The sequence below is a fragment of the Gambusia affinis genome, linkage group LG01, assembly GCF_019740435.1.
Source record: "Gambusia affinis linkage group LG01, SWU_Gaff_1.0, whole genome shotgun sequence".
In the NCBI taxonomy this organism is placed as follows: domain Eukaryota; kingdom Metazoa; phylum Chordata; class Actinopteri; order Cyprinodontiformes; family Poeciliidae; genus Gambusia; species Gambusia affinis.
Genome location: NC_057868.1, coordinates 19,973,068 through 19,991,816, shown reverse-complemented (window position 1 = coordinate 19,991,816; position 18,749 = coordinate 19,973,068). Strand labels below are relative to the sequence as shown.

The 18,749-nt window shown below is 36.0% G+C and overlaps 1 protein-coding gene across 2 annotated transcripts in view; it reads left to right on the top strand.

Moving 5' to 3' along the window:
• calcrl2 (calcitonin receptor-like 2) overlaps positions 1-18,749 on the top strand; it is a 31,076-nt gene that overhangs the window by 5,738 nt on the left and 6,589 nt on the right. For both annotated transcript variants that reach the window (XM_044098778.1, XM_044099463.1), the window contains exons 2-8: positions 12,459-12,516; positions 12,614-12,788; positions 16,258-16,365; positions 16,513-16,625; positions 16,895-16,986; positions 17,151-17,280; positions 17,483-17,636. In XM_044098778.1, coding sequence (XP_043954713.1) covers positions 12,463-12,516; positions 12,614-12,788; positions 16,258-16,365; positions 16,513-16,625; positions 16,895-16,986; positions 17,151-17,280; positions 17,483-17,636 — 826 coding nt within the window. In that variant the 5' untranslated portion in view covers positions 12,459-12,462. The remainder of the gene's footprint in view (positions 1-12,458; positions 12,517-12,613; positions 12,789-16,257; positions 16,366-16,512; positions 16,626-16,894; positions 16,987-17,150; positions 17,281-17,482; positions 17,637-18,749) is intronic.

Below are 18,749 nucleotides of genomic sequence, written 5' to 3'. Positions count from 1 at the left end.
CTGAGCTGAAGACAACAGATTAAGATTTGCAGTGGTTGAACTGTGGCGTGTGCAGCAGTGGGTATGATGGAAAATTATAGGACCTAAATTTTCCCTGTCGATGTCGAATAATATCAAAGATCTAGAAAAGATGGGGCGTGCTCCGGTGGCGCAGAGGCCAGCGCGCCCCACGCCTGGAGGCCCCCAGTCCTCGATGCAGCCCTCGATGCAGCCGTCGTAGGTTCGATTCCCGGACCCAACGACATTTGCCGCATGTCTTTCCCCCTTTCCTGTCAGCCTACTATGATAAAAGGGACACTAGAGCCCACAAAAAGGACCCCCTGGTGGGGAAAAAAAAGATGTATTTTATTCTTCTTTTATCCAACATTTCAGTGTTTCACATAAAATCAGGTTGCATGGCACATTTATAATAATTATTATGTCTTTGTTGGCCTCATGATGTTTGGCCCTCAAAGAATTTGTACATACAAGAGCTTAAAGCAAGTGGTCTGTTTTGTAAGTTATCCTGTGTGTTGATGTTTTTGATGTTGATGTTGCTTTAGCAGACTAATTTGTTATTTGATGTATTTATGTATAAAAACGACCCACTAATGCATCTTAATTAGATAAATTATCTTGCAGAGTTTATATTGCTGATGGAAGGGTTGAAAATGTTTGCAATGTAATTTGTTGTCTTGATGCATTGAATGAGTGTGGGAGCCATTTTCAAGCACTTTTTCCAAAAGCTTTTCTCTTTTTCCCACATAATTACAAATGATCTGCAGCTCAGCAAGAGCTGAGATAACACTTTAATTATTCTGCTAGCTGCTTGGGTTGGCAGCCAACAGAGATAGGGAATGTAAAATTTCATATTGCTTTGTGTCAACGCTTACACTGACCCCCAACATGTTTGCAATGATTGTGTCTTCTTAAATAGATGAGTGAAATAATTTCTGTTGGGTTTTACAGCTTGAATCTGAAAGAACTGCCCATGTGGGACAACCAGAGTCTGCATCTAAGTCACAAAACCCCTCAAAGAAACAGTTGCTCTTCACTTTTTGTTGGCAAACAAATTTCCCTGCATTTCAATTACACATTATGTGCCATGGTTGGTGTTGCGCATAGTGAAAAAAGATTCTTTTAATTCACAGAACTATCCAGAAACAGCAGGTGAGGACAACAGGGAATCTGACATGGAGACCTGAACCTTTGATTATTTAATCAAAGGTTCAGGTTTGATTATTTAATGTTGCACCAGTGAGTAAATGAAGGAAAATGGTTGATAAAGACCAGGAAGTGCTTAGGGAAAAGTAACCAAAAACACAGAAATACAATGAAACATAAGGTTCGAAAATGTACCCAAAATATGCTGCTAATCTCAAAGTCCCTGATTCTGACAGCATTAAAGACTGGAACTGTTGTTCTTTAAAAAATTCCTTCTTTATAGAAAGAATTCCACTTTTCCAACAGATAATGGTTATACAGAAAATGCTAGTTCATTCAGGTTAAAAAGAATTATCCTAAAAGCTAAATAAATGTTTAAAATTTATTTATTTAAGATATCAGAATGGAATAAGCATTTTTCTGACTAAAACATATAAATAACAGACAGTGTATGGGAAATTAGTACAGTGCATAATTATATAATAAATGTGCAGTCTAATGCATTTGAACTTTGACCATTTTTTGAGGGAAAACTACTGAATAACCTTTGTTTACAAAGGATTATGAATTAGAAGTGAAATGTATTATTAATATTAGTAATTTTAAAGTGTCCACTATGTGTTACAGTAGTTTAAGACGTAGGTTTTGATTATTAAAATTGCAACAACATATTTTTGTCTCGCTTTGGCTTGTATAGCTGCAGTTTTTATAACTGATTGTCATATTTCAGTCATGAAACTAGAACAACTACACCTGAAGGAAAAATGGGGTAAATTGCTATCTACTGTGTGATGACCATGTTTGCCCCATTATCATTATTTGTGAATGAGGCAGGGAGGCTGCACTGATTGTGTAAATTGGACAGAGAAATGCAGCAGTTGCTACATGTGGCTCAGTGATATTGGATATCCTCTCCACTGCTGTTACTCATTGTTGTGATAGACGAAAGGTTGAAGTCATTTGATGTGAGTCTACAATATGTGTTTTTGTGTTCGGGATGTAATTGTTGTGATTTGTAATGTGAATCAATTACTTTTGTGAATCAACAAAATAAAGTTGAATTAAGGAAGTTAAATTAAACTTCCTTAAGTCAACCAAAAATATCAAAAGTAACACAATAAGGTTCTTCAGGCTGTATAGAATTTGTGGAGCCGGCAAGATAAAAGGGACAAACAATTGAAATATATTTGGAATATATTGCACTGTGTTACATGTGCAAACATCTGATTAAAAATCTGGTGTAACATCTTTTCATGTACATTTATTGATTCAGGAGAATTAATCCAACAGTCACTGCTTTTATTATTTACTAACTTGCCTGAAAATACATTGTTAAATGAACGCAGTGTGCGCGTGTGGGTGTGTGTGTGTGTGTTTTCTTTTTTTTTTTTATCTCAGATCTCCACGTTGGCTTCACCTTCCCTGTTTGACAGCTTTTTCATTGTTCCTTTGTGTGTATGTAACAATGGCTTATTTTTAACTGGCTGGATTCTTTAGAAGTGGAGAGCTGAGAAGTGGCAGGAAGTGGTCTTCTCAACCTTTGTCCTTCCTCTGCTTTTCCTGACATAAGGAGATTGTGTGAGTTGATATTCTGAAATTGATAAAATGGAAATAAAATACGCAATAGTAGTGCTCTGCAGGACGCATATAGCCAAAAACTAAAGCACACACATATTGAATCTTTCCATCTTCATAAGGAATTTGCGTTAACTTCAATTCATATTTCATTCATTTCTATAAGTTAACCCTGAACCTTAAACGTACCCTAACCATTACTGAGAAATGTCTGACCAGAAGTCTAACATAAACTTGATTCACACCTTAGTCCTAACCATTAATCCAAAAACAGCTTTTCTTTTAATAGGGCCTACCCTGTGAGCCCCATGGGGAATAGTGGGTCTTCATAATGTTTTCAATATTTGGGAGAAAAATTAACCTTACTGGGTGAGAAATGCTAAAACACATGCATACAAGGTCAAGGAGATCTTGGCAGAAATCAGAAAATTAATTAATGTCAGAAAAATTGTAGGTTTATAGTTTCATTTACTTGGGAAAATCACTTATTTTACAGGCTTGTAAAGAGATGGTGACCCCAGTTGCAAACTCATTCTTGTTAACCATAAAAAACCTAAATTTTCAAACTCAATCAAATTAAAATTTTGCCAGATTGATTCTCTGATAATCTAATAAAACTAATTTTATTAATAACTATTGGCAACAACGTATGGACAAACAGTTGTGTGCAGATGTGTGTTTCCTGTTCGGGGCCCTTGCAATGTGACATCAGCTTCCTTTATAAAGGAGGAAAATGAGACAAAACCTCGGCTGCACAACTGATTTATTAGCAATAAATGTGTCTGCTACACCAGCTCCAGTAGCAAAGGTAATAAAAATGACCTGGAAACTGGATGCATGTAAATGTGTGACGGTGTCTGGTCTGTTTCATGTGTGTAGATAAAGTTAAGTCCAAAACCTCTTACAGATTTGCATTTAGTTTTAAACTAATTTCAGTCAACTAAGAAGTTTGTTTGACAGGAAATGAAGACGGGTATTTATCTAAAGATGATAAAAGTAATATGAAAACTGTCTTAATTTTGAAATAATTAATTTATTTTGTTTTAATTCACACTATATGGTTGTAAAATTATTTATACCTTGATGATAATGATAGTATTTGCTTGCCAAAAAGCTCTTTGCATGTTTACATTGATTTATTTTTTGTGATGATTGGAGGTTGGAAAGTCTCTTTTCCAATCATTCTGATCCCTCGCTTCCTCTTTTGTTTGCCTTTTGGTTTCAAGTTGGCAATCTAGCTGGGCCAGTTCAAAAGTTTAATATTTAGGATGCACCGATGTGAAAATTTAGGCTAATATCTGTATCTGATATTAATATGATGGGAAAAAAGGTGTTTTTTAATATCGGCCCTGTTTTATTTATCAAACCGATACCAACATGACTAATATAGTCAGATACCGACGTTAGTGACAATATATTGTGCATCCCCAGTTAATATACTACCAGCCCAAGGAAACATGATGGCAAGAATAAAATATTACTTTAAATGTGAATTTAAAAAAACCCCAAAACATTAAAGTCACATATTTATTCTTCTTTTGTTTTCCTAGAAGAAGAATGAAATGAATTAGCATGAGTACCGATATGCCATTGAAATTACTCTGGTCTCAGTTTAAGCAGCAGTTTTGTTGCTTTCTATTATTTTCCATTTTGTTTTTGGGTTTTTACCTTATATCTGTCAAACACTGCTATCAGCAGCACACCATTCTTCAATTATTGTGTGTGTTTGTGTTAGATATCTTAAAAGGAACTTACTTTTATTATGCAGTCATTTTCTCCCTTTTGTTGTCGATCATCTCAGAATAAATATTCCAGACTGTAACTTTTTTTTTTTTTGTTTAGTCCCTCACACACCTGTCTGATGTTTTCTCATATTAGGTGCAATGACTTCATTCCAGCTGTACCAAAAAAGAAATATTCAGTTTGTTTTATCTGCTGCCTCTTTCCAAAGTCCAGTTATGAACATTTATAAATTAATTTTAAATGCAAAGAGTAGAATACAATATTTTTTTTTATGACTCTGTTAAAAATAACCTGAAGGGTTTGGATGAAACTCTGGTTTACAGCACTGGGAAAGAAACACACCCCCTTTCAATTCTACTGTTTGGTGGAACAAGACGAAAATATTTAGTCTATTTTAATTAAAATTGGAGACTGCCAGATGTTTTGTTAAAAAATGATGACTGTCAGAAATCAGTTGTGTGTTTTTGTACATTTGAGGTTGTGATCAGGTCATTTTTATTTTGCTATGATGCATAAAATAATAGACTTGGAAGAGACTGAGGTCTCTCTTTCCCAGGACTTCAAGTCTCAGAGGCAAGCATCTGCAGTCAATTTTACTGCAGGGCACCAGGGACAGCAAAGCTAATTCTGGATTAGCAACATAACAATGTTTGGGTTTCTCGTCACCCCAACCAGTGACCCTTTAGTTTATTCGACATAGACATGTGAAAACATGTCTCTATAAATCAGATAAAACACAGTCAATATGTTTATTTAAGTTGTTTCATGAGTTGCTAAGCTAGTAGGTCATAGGGTATCATTCAGGGTATCCAGTGGAGAACTGCAATACTTTCATCCATCTACTTACCTTCTTCCCTACAATGATTATTGAGGGAGACACACAGGACAAACACACACACACACACACACACACACGCACACCCACTTGAGTTTGTATTTCTGCCCATATTAGGACTTTTGTTGACTTCCATTCATTATAGTAGTTGTATTTATACTGTCAGGACTCTGGGTTTTGCATCTTATTTATCATTATTCTTTAGTTACCTTAGGTTATGTTATTCTTGTATGCCTGAGTCTATGTCTACCTTTCTTTAGTGATTATAGTTAGATTATTTTTATGTAGTCCTTCCCATTATTCCTTATTTCAGGCTCTCTGTAGTGTTTCTAGTAATGTTTATTTCTTAGTTATTTCATCACCCTGGGATCAGTTATTCTTACATGTCTGAGTTTAGGTATACCTTTCTTTAGGAGTTCCAGTTAAGTTACTAAGTCCTTATAGCTTTTCTTATCTGGTTACTTTAGGTTGACTTCTGTTATGTCTGCATCCATGCCCATCTTTCTTTAGTAATCATAGTTTGGTTATTTCTTTAGTCTTTCTAGCTCCCAAAATAAGAAATCTTTCTAGATTTCTTATTTTGTTACTTTAGGTTTAGTTAGTCTTTTTGTCTGAATCTATGTCCATCTTTCTTTACTGAAGTATTTACCAGTATATACCCATTACTGCTCACTGCTTAGCCTGAATTTTGTGTTTGAAAAACTAAACACAAAAAGCCCATTCCAGAACTGAGCCAGCTGAAAATGCAACAGATGTTGTAATTTTGCTCCCAAGTCAAACCGAGTCTACCGGACCATCAGGTGTGAAACTCCCTAATTGGTGATTACCGTCTGATTGACCGAGGCTCTGTAGGCTATGTCCCATCTCCTCAGGCTGGGGAAGTTTATCACTCTGAAGTACATCAACAATGTTAGAATTTGATTGTTAATTTATGTTGATACTGACGAGCCATAAACTGGTTATTGGAGGATTACATTTTATACCTTATTATTAATTACCTCCTCTTAAACTTTGCCTCACCGTTTCTATCTTCTCATTGAGCGTTGCTGTAAAGCGCTATCTTTGTTCTGTTTTAGCTGATACTAATGCAGCGAAAAGGAAAATTACTCTGGATTAGAAATGAAAGAAAATCCAGTCAACTCATAAACTATGGATACACTACGGCCAGTTTCCTAACAAGCGTTACTTCAAAAGATAGGAATGCAGTGAGTCAATGCTCGGCTGTCTCCTCCCCCATCTAGCAGTCCTGTCATATGTTCTGCTGATTAAATTTGTCCCCACCCACACGTTGTACACTGTTTACATGAAATGGTCATTATTTGACAGACTTCCATGATGCATTCTGGGAACTATTGAGGATCATATTTAATTTGGAAGGAGAGGCAGCTTGAAAATAAGTGGCCAATAATGATATATAATAATAACTTGATTTTGATTTGTTAAAAAAAGCTTTTTTCTGGCTTTCTGAAACATTTTCAACACAACCAAAGATACAATGTAACTCTGAATTAATAATGAGCCCAGTTAGATTTAAAAGCTTAATTAATTTAAAATCAATACATTTAATGAGTTCCTTCAGTTGCAGAGGTCGAGGTTGCAGACTGACTCATTTCCTCACCAGATTCAGTTCAGGGGTTCAGAATGCAGGGAGGGAGGCTGAGATTAAATTTGACCCGACTTATTTTGAATTCCAGAAACTCATGTGTGTATCCTGAAGGGAGGAAGCTGTTTTTGTCATGAAGAATATGAGTCATGTCATGGTTCATTTGCCCTCCTTTGTCTTGTGTGTGGATGTGTGTGTGCGTTTGTGTGTGTCTGAAAGGTTTTCAGTGGTTTCTGGTCCGGTTCATTGGCTTTAATGGGAAACCAAACAAAGTTTTGCAGGACTTGTTCAACACTCCAAAACAAACCTTCCAGCTGAGCTTTAAGGAAGAACGGAATATGCATATACTTTGTGTACGCACGGAGCACGGATAAATTTGAATATAATTGAAAAGTTTATTATTTTGATCATTCAGTTCAATCATGAAACATATAGATTAATTTCACACAGCTTTTCTTTCTGTTAAATATGATGATGATATGCTAATAAAAACAAGATGTTTAAGATCACAACATTGCATCAGACACAGGCCTGTCACAATAACAATCTTTTCTGGACAATAAATCATCCCAGAAGTTATTGAGATAAACAATATTATTGTTATTTTGAGACCATTTTCAAATAATATAATGGTAATGGCATAACAATGCAAGAACACATTCTCAAAGATCAATAAACTTTAAAGTCTAATGAAAATTTAACACCAGAACTGGAAGATATTTAAAATATCTCAAATAAATAAAACAACAGAAACAACAAATAAAACCAATTATGAAATCTCTGTAAGCAAAATTGTCTTTCAGAAAAGGGCTAATTGTGACCAAAGCAGCAGATTGACATCCAGTTTTTAGAAGAAAATAATAATTATAAATCATGCAAATTTTAGTTTATCTTGCGATTAATTTACATATTGTTTATTGCAAACTATTTTGTTAGGTTACAGGTTCTGTCATGGTTTCTTAGTTTCAGAAACCAAAACCAGCTTTATTAGATTTAGTAAAGAAGAGTGATTGGTATATGCATACATTACTCCAGAATATCGTCCTGCTTTTTGCAGTCTGAAGCCAGTTCTGCTTCATGTTTGGGATTATAGACCTGTTGAACATGAACAGTTTCTCCATTTCATTTCTTAATCTACTTTTATTATGACATTGTTATCAGGTTTAAAAGCCTTCATTCTTTCAAACATAATTTTTGTCCCTGTGGTCAAATAACATAACATTTCCCTTTCCATAAAATGTTTCTCTGAATTTCCACTTTCACTAAATCTTTTCAGCTTTTGTTCTGGTTAATATTTAGTCTGGTCTAAACAGCTATGGGTCCTTTATAACTCGGCTTCCTATTTAACAGGTAAAAATAGCAAAAAACAAAAGCTGAGTAAATGACTTCAAATATTCTGGAAAGGTCAAGATCCAGAGAAAGTCATTGTTCATTCTGAGCAGTTTCTATCCACACTTCACTATAATTACAGCCTTGTATGTACGCCCCTTTTTAGGATTTAGTAATGCAGTTTTATTAGTTAGAAAACTCTACCCTGTTACTTATTTGAGAAATCAAAGTATCAAAAAGCTCTTTAAACTCTCTGGGATATTTAATAACATTGTTTTTCACAAACCTGAAAGATTGAAATTGTTTTATTTTCTGCAATGCCTTATTTTTGCAAATGTTGGTAGAAAGAATTTTTTTCATTTAAGAGCAAGTGAAGTTTAGCAACATTAGGAAAGCTATTCACACACATTTTTTACAACTTGGCTTTTAATTTTCTTTATTGACATTCAGGAGGTAACTAAAATAAAAAAGATTAAAAAACTTAGCTTCACTTAGGAATTGACACAAGACTGAATTTCTCAGTCTTAATTCTTGAATATTTAGCTTTTCTGCTGTTATAGTGTTTTATTCTCCATGTGTGATTCCATGTGGCAAATTGACGCAGGATTTTTGTTTCCAGTTCCAGATTTGCATTCCAGTTTGACAGTAACTGGCTCCAGATCATCTAAACATCACTTCACAGAAAGAAGTCAGAACTCCTTTAAAGGAAAATGTTCCACTTCGCAGGAATCATCAACATGGATACCAACAATAGCATTTATAAATCATTTTGCTTTCCCACTATTTAGAAATAGGCAGACATTTTGTTTGCTTGTGGTGCTTAACGTGACCCAGCCAGTAAGTGATGGGAGGATAAAGATGTATCATGTTTAATCCGTAGCAGAGTCGTGGCGTTGTCGTGGCTGAACTCAGCTTAACAGAATGGTCTTTATAGAAGAAGCGGCAGCAAAAATAGATTTCTTAATAAACTGAGATACCAACAAACATGAAGGAACAGTATCTGCTTAAAGCAAATTTTCACAAAGCAATTTATGCATAACCAAAGTAGCATGTGACGATGTGGTGACAAATACATCAACTGCGTCTTATTTAGTTTTTATTGCTGTAGAGCCCTCCAATATAGTATTACAAATATATTGGCACCTTGCTTACAGAAGCATCTATTAAAATAATTTTCTTAAACATTGCTGTTAAAAACTAGTTGCCTGTGACTGGTTTCTTATAGGTTTGCGGAATTAGGAAATCACTAAAATTCAACACAGTTTGGCTTAAAAAAGCTCATAAACTAGCACATTGCGTTCCAATCTGTGATCCATCCTGATAAAGAACGGATGAGAAGGAAAGTGTTTGAAATCTATCAGCCTGTGAAAGGCTACATGCTCATCTGATGCTTTAGAAGTCAGTGGCAAGTGAGATCTTTTAACAACAAACAGATGAAACAGAGATGAGATGTGATCCTTCCAAGGCTAGTCTACGGAAACCCAAAGTGACCGATCTTCATGGTTCATCCAGGAAGTTACAAAAGAGCCAGAACATGAAAATCACTGTCAGCCTCACACGCCTCAGTGAAGACTGGGGTTCATAATTCAACTGTAAGAAAGAAACAAAAATTGCATCATAGGCGACGTCTGAGGCTGCTTAATGTTCAGAGGGTCTGGATCTTCTGCTACGGAGAAGCGATTGTTTGCTAAAGGTGTGGAAACTGTTGAACTTTTAGATTTTTCCCAGTCGACAAGCTTGCTGGAAATTGCTTGTGCTGTAAGTAACCAAGAGAGAAGTACCGATCAGAATGAGGCGGCTGTTGATTTAATTTTTGGAAGTTTGCCCAACAAGGACTGAACAGTTTCCTTTACTTCCTCTGCTGCTATTGCTAAAACTACAAACAGACTACAACTCTAAAACAGAGCAGAAGTTGAACATCATTGTTTACAAATTCTCTTGTTCACTGATTGGCCCAGTAGAAAATCTACAGAAGGAATTCAAGACAATAGGAGGAAGCCCAAAGTGAGTGAAGGGAGATGAAAATTGAGCTGAATTGCACTGTAAGCCCAATAAGTTTGAAAAAAAAGTTACAACCAGAAAAGTTAAAGGATTTTATCCAGAAATACTTTCAGAGAACATTTCAGTTACAACAACGGCCAGATTGGGCTGATTGTTGTTTCCTGCTAATGGTGCTACTTGTCAACTCACCTTTGACCCTTCCTTCTTCATGTCATTCTGAGGATCACAGGTCGGACTGGTTACGCATGCAGATATACACACAGCATGCTGGTCTATGCAACATAAATTTGTGACACATCCCTCAGCTAAAATCAGCACCAGCGCTGAAAGCAGAGGGAGATATGGCAGATACCAGTCGATTCATGTATTTGTTCACGCTTTTCGAGCATAAACATCCAACAAAAAATTTTTTGTGGATTTTATGGAAAATAACAACTCTTTCATGCATTATGATTTATTCATTATATTTTTCAGAGTGTAGGGTTAAGCATTTTCACCATCCAGCTCAACACGCGAACAAAATTGTATTTTTGAAAACCATATCGTGGTCCAAACTTATTCAAATTTTAACACGTACATTTTATTTTTTTTTGTTCCTGTCTATTTATAAGTGTGTTGGTTTTAATTTATCATGTGATTAATTGATTAATTGTTTATTGCAACAGGCCTATTACAAGCTGCCTGGAGAGGGTTTTATTTGATAACAGAGTTGTCAGGTTAATAGTGAATATTTTTGCTTTTGACCCCTTTTAATAAATTTCTTTTTGAAAGGACAAACAAAGAAAGGCATAAAACAAAAGCTTTTCAATCTAAAGCGAAAACCCAAATAACTCTGCTTGGTTTACAGATTAATTGCACGCAGCATTTATTGGTGACACTCGCTGCCAAATTGAAACAATCATGCGACAGCGTTGGTGCTTTGGTTTGTGGCGTCTTAACAATCAGTACATGTCTCTGTGTGCGTAACATTGAAGACCGCTCATTGTTTGCTTCTTGATGAATGGACTTGCAAATCATAATGTTTGTATTACTGTGCGTGTCACAGTCATAGTGAAGGAGAGTCGAACTCAGTTCAGGGGGAAAACATATCATTGTACAATTCTTAATGCAATGCCTCCTCCTAAAAATATTGAGTCTTGTGTTAAATGGCTTGGCAGCCGTTACTGCTTCTGCTCGACCCCGCTAGCAACACATACTGTGAACGCTGCCTCACTTCATTTAGTTTTAATCTTCTGTTTTATTGCATAGTTTAAACATTCTTCCTTTTCACTTAAGTGTCTTATTAATTGGAAAATTAACAAAAAAATCTCTCAAAGTTGGATGTATATTGATACATTTTATCCAAACCACAACAAAGATTTACTAAAGCTGGCAGTATTGTTTTCCACCCACACAGTGCCATTTTATAGCACAGTCAACTAACCATGTTAATTTCAGTGGTTAAAAAATACTTTACATTTCAAACATGACTGAAACAAAATTTGACTTTGCAGTTTAACACCTCAAAATTAGGCTTCTTTCTCTTTAAAAACTCCTGTTCTTTCTGACGCTCCGCCTCCAGGATGTCCTCCCAACATGGCTCGTCTATTAACCCTTTAACAACGTTTTTACCAGCGCTGCTCTGAGCAGCAGCTCCTATAATGGGCTCAGCAGTTCCACCAGCTGTTGCTAATTGCTGCTGGCTAGTCTGAAGGAGTTGAGTGAGAGCAGCTCTGATTTTCATGTCGTAACTGATGTAAAACTATTCTATATTCACTCCTAAATCCAAATTCACAGTGGCTGGGAAATCCTGTTTACCCTGACAGAACATGTCAAGTTGCACGTAGGTTTATAGACTCTGCCGGAGAAGCGGAGGGGAGGAGTTCATTAGTTCATTAGTGCTGAAACCGTTTAAGGGAATTCACTGCCCTTTTGCCCAGTAATAATAATAAACACACATCTGTTTCTGTGACCCTGAGGGGACAGCAGAGACGAATGACTGTAAGAGCATGAACTTCCTGTCCTCATAGATGAGAAAATGCATGTAAAGTAAATAAAAGTGCAATGCTATCTTTAAACAAAAAGCAGCACAATATGTCCAGGGATTCTTTTACAGTGAATAAGTCCACTCAAATTATGAGTTTTTCCTTTATTAGAAAAGAAAATGAAGTTCATCTCGTAGTTGAAACAATTATTGCTCAATTTGCTGACTTGGTTCTTAACAAGAAGTGTTGTTTCTCACCCCTTTAGAGACATGTGGATGAGCCTCACTCTCTCACTCGTGGCTGCCTTGGCGCTGGGCACAGAGGTGAATGCAGCTCTCTCTAATGCTTTTATGTCTGAACATGGAGCTTAACAACTGTGTTTAATGGTAAAGATAATGTTTTTGGTTGCGGTATGCCCAGGTCTCTGTCCCTCAGGATGTGGGCTCACTGGATCCAACTGAAATGCCAGCAGATGAGGCAGATTTCAGCAATGATGATTTATCTTCCCTGTATGGAAATTCCAGGCCTCAGATCTTGTTGGCTCAGTTTGAATGTTACCTGAAGATGATTCACGAGCCACTTCGCACAGATGAAGGTGAGGTCATCATTTGGCCACTTGTCCTTGATAGCATTATTTACAGGATTTATTTTTTTTTTTTGTGAAAAGCAAATCTGGGCCATATCAGACAGAAAAATCTGCTTAATGGCAGAGAAAAATAAAATAAATATATGCATTTTATGAAATAAGTGGTAAGTAATAAGTTTAATATCTGCATTTATATTTGCGCTTTAAAGTATTTTACTTTTCCAAAAATTTGGGAGTTACTTTTTTTATGTCGTGACAGTATACTATGAGACAGGCAATCTGTGAAAAAATTTAGCTCCTTTGCCTTCTCCCAGTGCTCCCAATACTAACAGGAAACAACCAATCAGAGCCAGGAGGCGGGTCTTAGTGCTGTCAATAACAATCTTGTGTGATACTGCTCACCCCCCTGCCCTCCACTCTCTGATACCACTACAGCTTTTCACTATCAGCAGATCTTGATGTGAATGCTAGGCTAGTTAGCATAGTTTTCTTGTAACAATAAATTGTTTCTCCAGGATTCTCACATTTAGCAGCAAGGACTTGACATTGATTCATAGCGCTACGCTCCTCCTCCTGGTCCTGATTGGTTGTTTTTGGTCGGGAGTATTTCATTTCTTCAGACAATTGCAATAATAGCTCAGGGTTGGAATCTTTCACATAAGTCATGAGCTCCTGCCCCAGGAATCAAATAATCTGGTTTGGTACCAAATAAAGACACCAAGAGAGTTATCTACTTGGTGTCTTTATTTAATATTATTTCTTTCAGTCTTTCTAACAAAACTTCACTTGCAAAGTTCTGATCTGTCTCTTTTATTTTGAGGGAGTAAAATAAAGCGAAAGATAGTTACATGTAGTAAGAACATTATAGATATTGAAGATAAGATTTAAGATGTAGAAAATGCCGTCTGTCAAGGTCAGTTGTGTTTTATACCTATTCTTTTACTTTTCTAAATGAATTTGTTTTGTATGATTTTCTGAGATGAGACTAAGGCTTTGAACAAAATTATTTATTATTTTGGAAAAATCACAATCTGATGTTTGAACATTTGAAAAATGTGTGGCATATTTAATTCTCATTACAATCCAAGGAGAGGTGTAGGTTGGTAAAGAACCCGAAAACATACAGATGGACCACAAGCTCCAGAAACAGATGGATAATATATATATTTTTAAATTTAACTTTGATTCCATCTAATTTAATATAGTTATCTAATAAAGCATGAGAGGATGCTAAGACAAGAAGAACTGTAACAATATCTATGACATGAGTCATACAGAGCCATATCTAAGTGCTTAATGTTAAAGATCTTCTTGATCATCTGCAAGATTACAAACTGAGGGAGCAATGATGACATAAAGTCAGATTAGGTGATAAGGAAACCAGGGAGCAGAAAGTGAAAAAAACACATAAAAACTCAACTCAAGAGAAAGAAAACAAAAACAAAAAAACAAAAAAAAACAGAAGCCTGGATGTAAGACAAAATACCAAAATGGAACACAAGACAATATTAAAAACAAATAATTATGACAAAGACTCTCACTTTCACTTCCCCATGCCCTAGAAAGGGTTGACTTAAAGACTTTTTTCTTTCACTTTTTTGTTTTGTTTCATTTTTTAATTGAATGTGTGTTTTTTATATAAAACTCATGGCCCTCAATCTTGTCTGTTGTATTATTTAATGATTTTTATTAATTTGAAAAATATTAAAGTATATGAAAATTATAAAGATGTAGTCAATTTCTTTAGAAACAACATGGAGTTATTAGTTACAGGGTGTGTTACATATGTAGCTGATATGCTTCAGTTCATATATATATAGGACTATATAATATACTGTAATTTGCATTAAATAATTTTCTCCTTGGTGAAATTGCCACCAAAACTATCCCCAGCCCGTAGACCCACATCCTTGTAAACCCCGACCCTGAATATATATTATTTCCTGTTTATTATACAACCATGGTGTCCTTTCTCATTCAGTCAGTTAAAAGGACAGGAGGACTAATGGTCTATCTTGGTCATTTGGTTTTCCATTTAGAAAATGATATTAAAGTTATTTTTGTTTTAAAATGCAAACCTTAAAATTTAAATACAAAGTGTTTCCTACTTTTAGTGTCAAAAAGGGATTAGCAGAATTTTTAAAATGATTAGATTTTTATTTTCTATTTTGACAAATAAGAATGGCCAAGAATGAAACATTTCATAACCATCTAGCTGTGAGGCAACAGTGGAAACCATCTGAGAAATCCTGCAGCATTTAATGCATTTACATATTTTAATGTATATCAGACTGTTTCTTTACATGCAGATTTCCATCCATTACTTGTCACATCCTGTCAACTTTCCACCATGTAAAGTCACACAGAAAAGACAAAGAAATGGTGGCAGCAAGGAAGTCTGCTCAAAGGAAAGGAAACTTGCCTTTTGTCTCTTTCTCAGCGCCTTTTCTCCCATTCATTGCCTTTCAAATGTTATGTTGTGTGGCGTTTTCCCAACATGCCTCTGTGCAACTTAGCACTGGCAGGTTTCCGTCCATTGTTGACAAGCTTTAAGTGGGCGAGGATTTGGTGAGACATTTTATTAAAATATAACACACCATTGTTAAAGAGAGCATTTATATTACTTTTCCTGTTCATTTTTGATATGACTGCCCTTTTGGCGTAGTTGTAAATCTAATCCGTTCTTTCTTTTCCAGGTTAGTCCAATATTAGCTTCAATTTTTTCAGTGCTCAGCTTGTTTGAATCACCCTGGTTCTGAAAGGAGAACATGTCACTTCAATAATCACGCAGTTAACATTTGAATTATCCCTTAAGTGGTCACCTTCAACCAAAACCAGGACAAAACATTTTCAAACATGACATCAACCCCTTTCTGTCTTTTACATTAAGTGTGCCTTGAGACTAGACACACTAGCTAATCCATTTCACATTTAATGTGAAATTTGTTCTGAATATTTAAAGGGATGAAAAGGTTATTTTGTTATTTTGAGCTTTTTTTTTTTTATCTAATTCAACCTTCATTCATAAAAATAAAAAAAATCTAGCTTCACGTGATGGAAAATAACGCTGCCATCACCATGTTTCACTGGGAAAGGTGTGTTTTTGTTTTTTGTTTTTTTTTGTTTGGTCCGTGTGCCATACATCCCATTTGAAATTATGGCCCAAAAGGGAACGTTTGGAAAATATTAACCAGGACTGGTCTCTCACTAGTTCTTATTCCAAATATGTAAAAAAAAAAAAAAAAAAAAAAAAAAAAAAAACTTAAAATGGTTGGACAAATAAACATTGACTGCCTTCACTGTACTATAGTGAAATGGTTTTGAGCCTTTAATTAATTGTTCTCTTCACTTTATTTTGTGTTTTCTATCTGTTTAGGTTGTTTTTAATACAATGTTGTTATTTTTACTAAAAAAGCCACTCTTCTGACTCATGTCTACACTGCTGTTGTTTCAGTTCTCGATGTCTTGTTCTCCGCAGGCCCTTTCTGTAACCGTACGTGGGACGGTTGGATGTGTTGGAAAGACTCGGTGCCGGGTACTTCCATGCAGATGTGTCCTTCATACTTTATAGACTTTGACCCCAGAGGTAAGGCCTTCAAAAGCTTTGCATACATGTGTATTAAAGCTTGTTTTGTTTTGCATTTATCTTAGTTATATGGGTATCATGTAATAACTACACATTGAGTACACATTGCTGTTGACTGTGTGAGTTTTTCCTCATTTTTTATAACAGAAACAGCCACCAAAATTTGCAATCCTGATGGCCAGTGGTTCCACCATCCAGAGAGTAAAAGAGTCTGGACCAACTACACACTGTGTTCTGCCCACAATAAAGAAAAACTCAAGGTAATGCCCATTGTGCCCTGGGCGGTTGCCCATATCAGAAACCGCCGCTGGTCGAAACTATCTTAATCCGTCTAAATTCATGACTCCAAATGAGACACTGTGTAAATTTGATGGCCCTCCTTTTTCTGTGCTACTAACATGTTATAATAGAGACTATGAAAACTCCCTCAGCTAAACTCATGCTTTTTTTTTGTCTTGTTGCTAGGTTAAAAGTTATGTTATGCAGCTGTGTACTTTAACTATGACCAAACCTTTATGTTGTCTTGCAGTTTTTACTCAGTCTCTATTACCTGGCTATGACCGGTCATGGTATATCCATCATTTCTTTAATCGTCAGTTTGATCATCTTCTCCTCTTTAAAGTGAGTTTAAATTGCCTGATCCAATTTTACATCCTTTGCTGTGTATATTTCTTTTAATGACTTTAAACGGCTAAATAAATGTCAGAGAAAAATTCTGATTCTGTCTTTAAAAATATAATTAATCTGATTGCTTTCATCTTCTCTGTAATGTTTTTCTGTTTCAGAAGTCTTAGCTGTCAGAGGATCTCTCTCCACAAAAACATGTTCATCTCTTTCATCTTCAACTCTGTGTTTACCATCGGGTGGCTTTCAATGACCTCCCATGGTAGGCAAACCATAAATGCCATCAACCCTGTGAGTTGCTTCATTTCAGTTACACCTAAGAATTTGACTTTAATTGATTAGAACAAAAACATAGTTACATACATTATGTACGCTGGACTTATTGGTGTTTATAGAAGAGGTGCTAATACACAGATTTCTGTTGTACTTGCACTGATTTTAGTGGGTTTGTGTTTTCTATCAGTGAACAAATGTTTGAATTTCTTACCATCAGGTCAGCTGCAAGATTCTGGCTACTTTGGTTCAGTATACATCTACCTCCAACTACTTCTGGATGCTGTGTGAGGGCATTTATCTCCACACGCTCATCATAGTGGCCGTCTTTGTGGGGGAACAGCAGCTGTTTTGGTACTATGTCCTGGGATGGGGTACGTCTGGAAGTTCTGTTTATCTACAGCTGTTTCAGGTCCACTTCTGTGCATTAAATGTAAGATGTCACAGACAACTATCTTAAATAATTGATTGATCAAGGCTTTAAGAAGGGCAGAAGTATTGTATGTTTCTAATTTGTGCACTGAACTTGACTGTGCTGGTTGCTGGGAGACTGAAGGAAATTCTGAGGGGTTTTTTTTTGCACTACAGTTTGCATTACAAAGGATTTTGTGTTTGAATAAGAATGCATTTAGCTGCTTTTTAAGTTATTTCAGATGTGTCAGTTATGTCCCAGGAAGAGATCGAGGATCATTTGTCTCTCTTGGCATGACTTGGGTAAAAGGGAATTTATTTTCTGCACGTCCTTCTCCAGAAGACATTGACCAAAATTCAAACAAATTGGTTTCTGGGAAATGGGGTGAGAACAATGTGTTCTCTGGTTGAGGTGCTTTACTTTCTACAGTCACTGTTAGAAAAGGAAGAAGGCTTTTACAACTATAAAAGTTTATCTGGACCTACTGAAGGTATTACCATAAAAACTCTTTCTGTTCTGCTTCTAGTCTTGACCATAGCTAAAAGGGTGAATGCCTGTGATCTCCATCAGTTTACTTTGGCTCCCTGGGACCACTAGGGTGTGGTTGAGGCCCAGTGCTGCTTAGTGTCTAAAGCGATAGACTTACTGTCAAATAGATGTTCACCTGTGGAAGTGTAGGCTTTCCTTCCACCTTTGTTAGAGGTTTAATTGCTGTCGGGGCCTACCTGGTACCTGGATCAGGATGATCCAGGCACCAGGTGACATTGAGTGACATTAAAAAGAAATGGGTTAATGAATTTAATCTCTGGTTCTTCGATAACAGAGGGAGGTGTTTCATGGTGGTCAGGATGAGCAGGGAGGGGACGATTGGCTAAGATGTCGTGGTGGAGCCCCAACCATGACTCAACCTGTCACAACAGTTTCTCAAGCTAACATGTTTCTATATGTAAACACCTCACTCTGTTATCAAAGTACCACGGATTGAATACAAGAAGATGAATACAAGTAACATGGACTATATAAATGTTTCATACCTCCCAAACCTGGTACTTCACACCAGCTCTACATTTACATG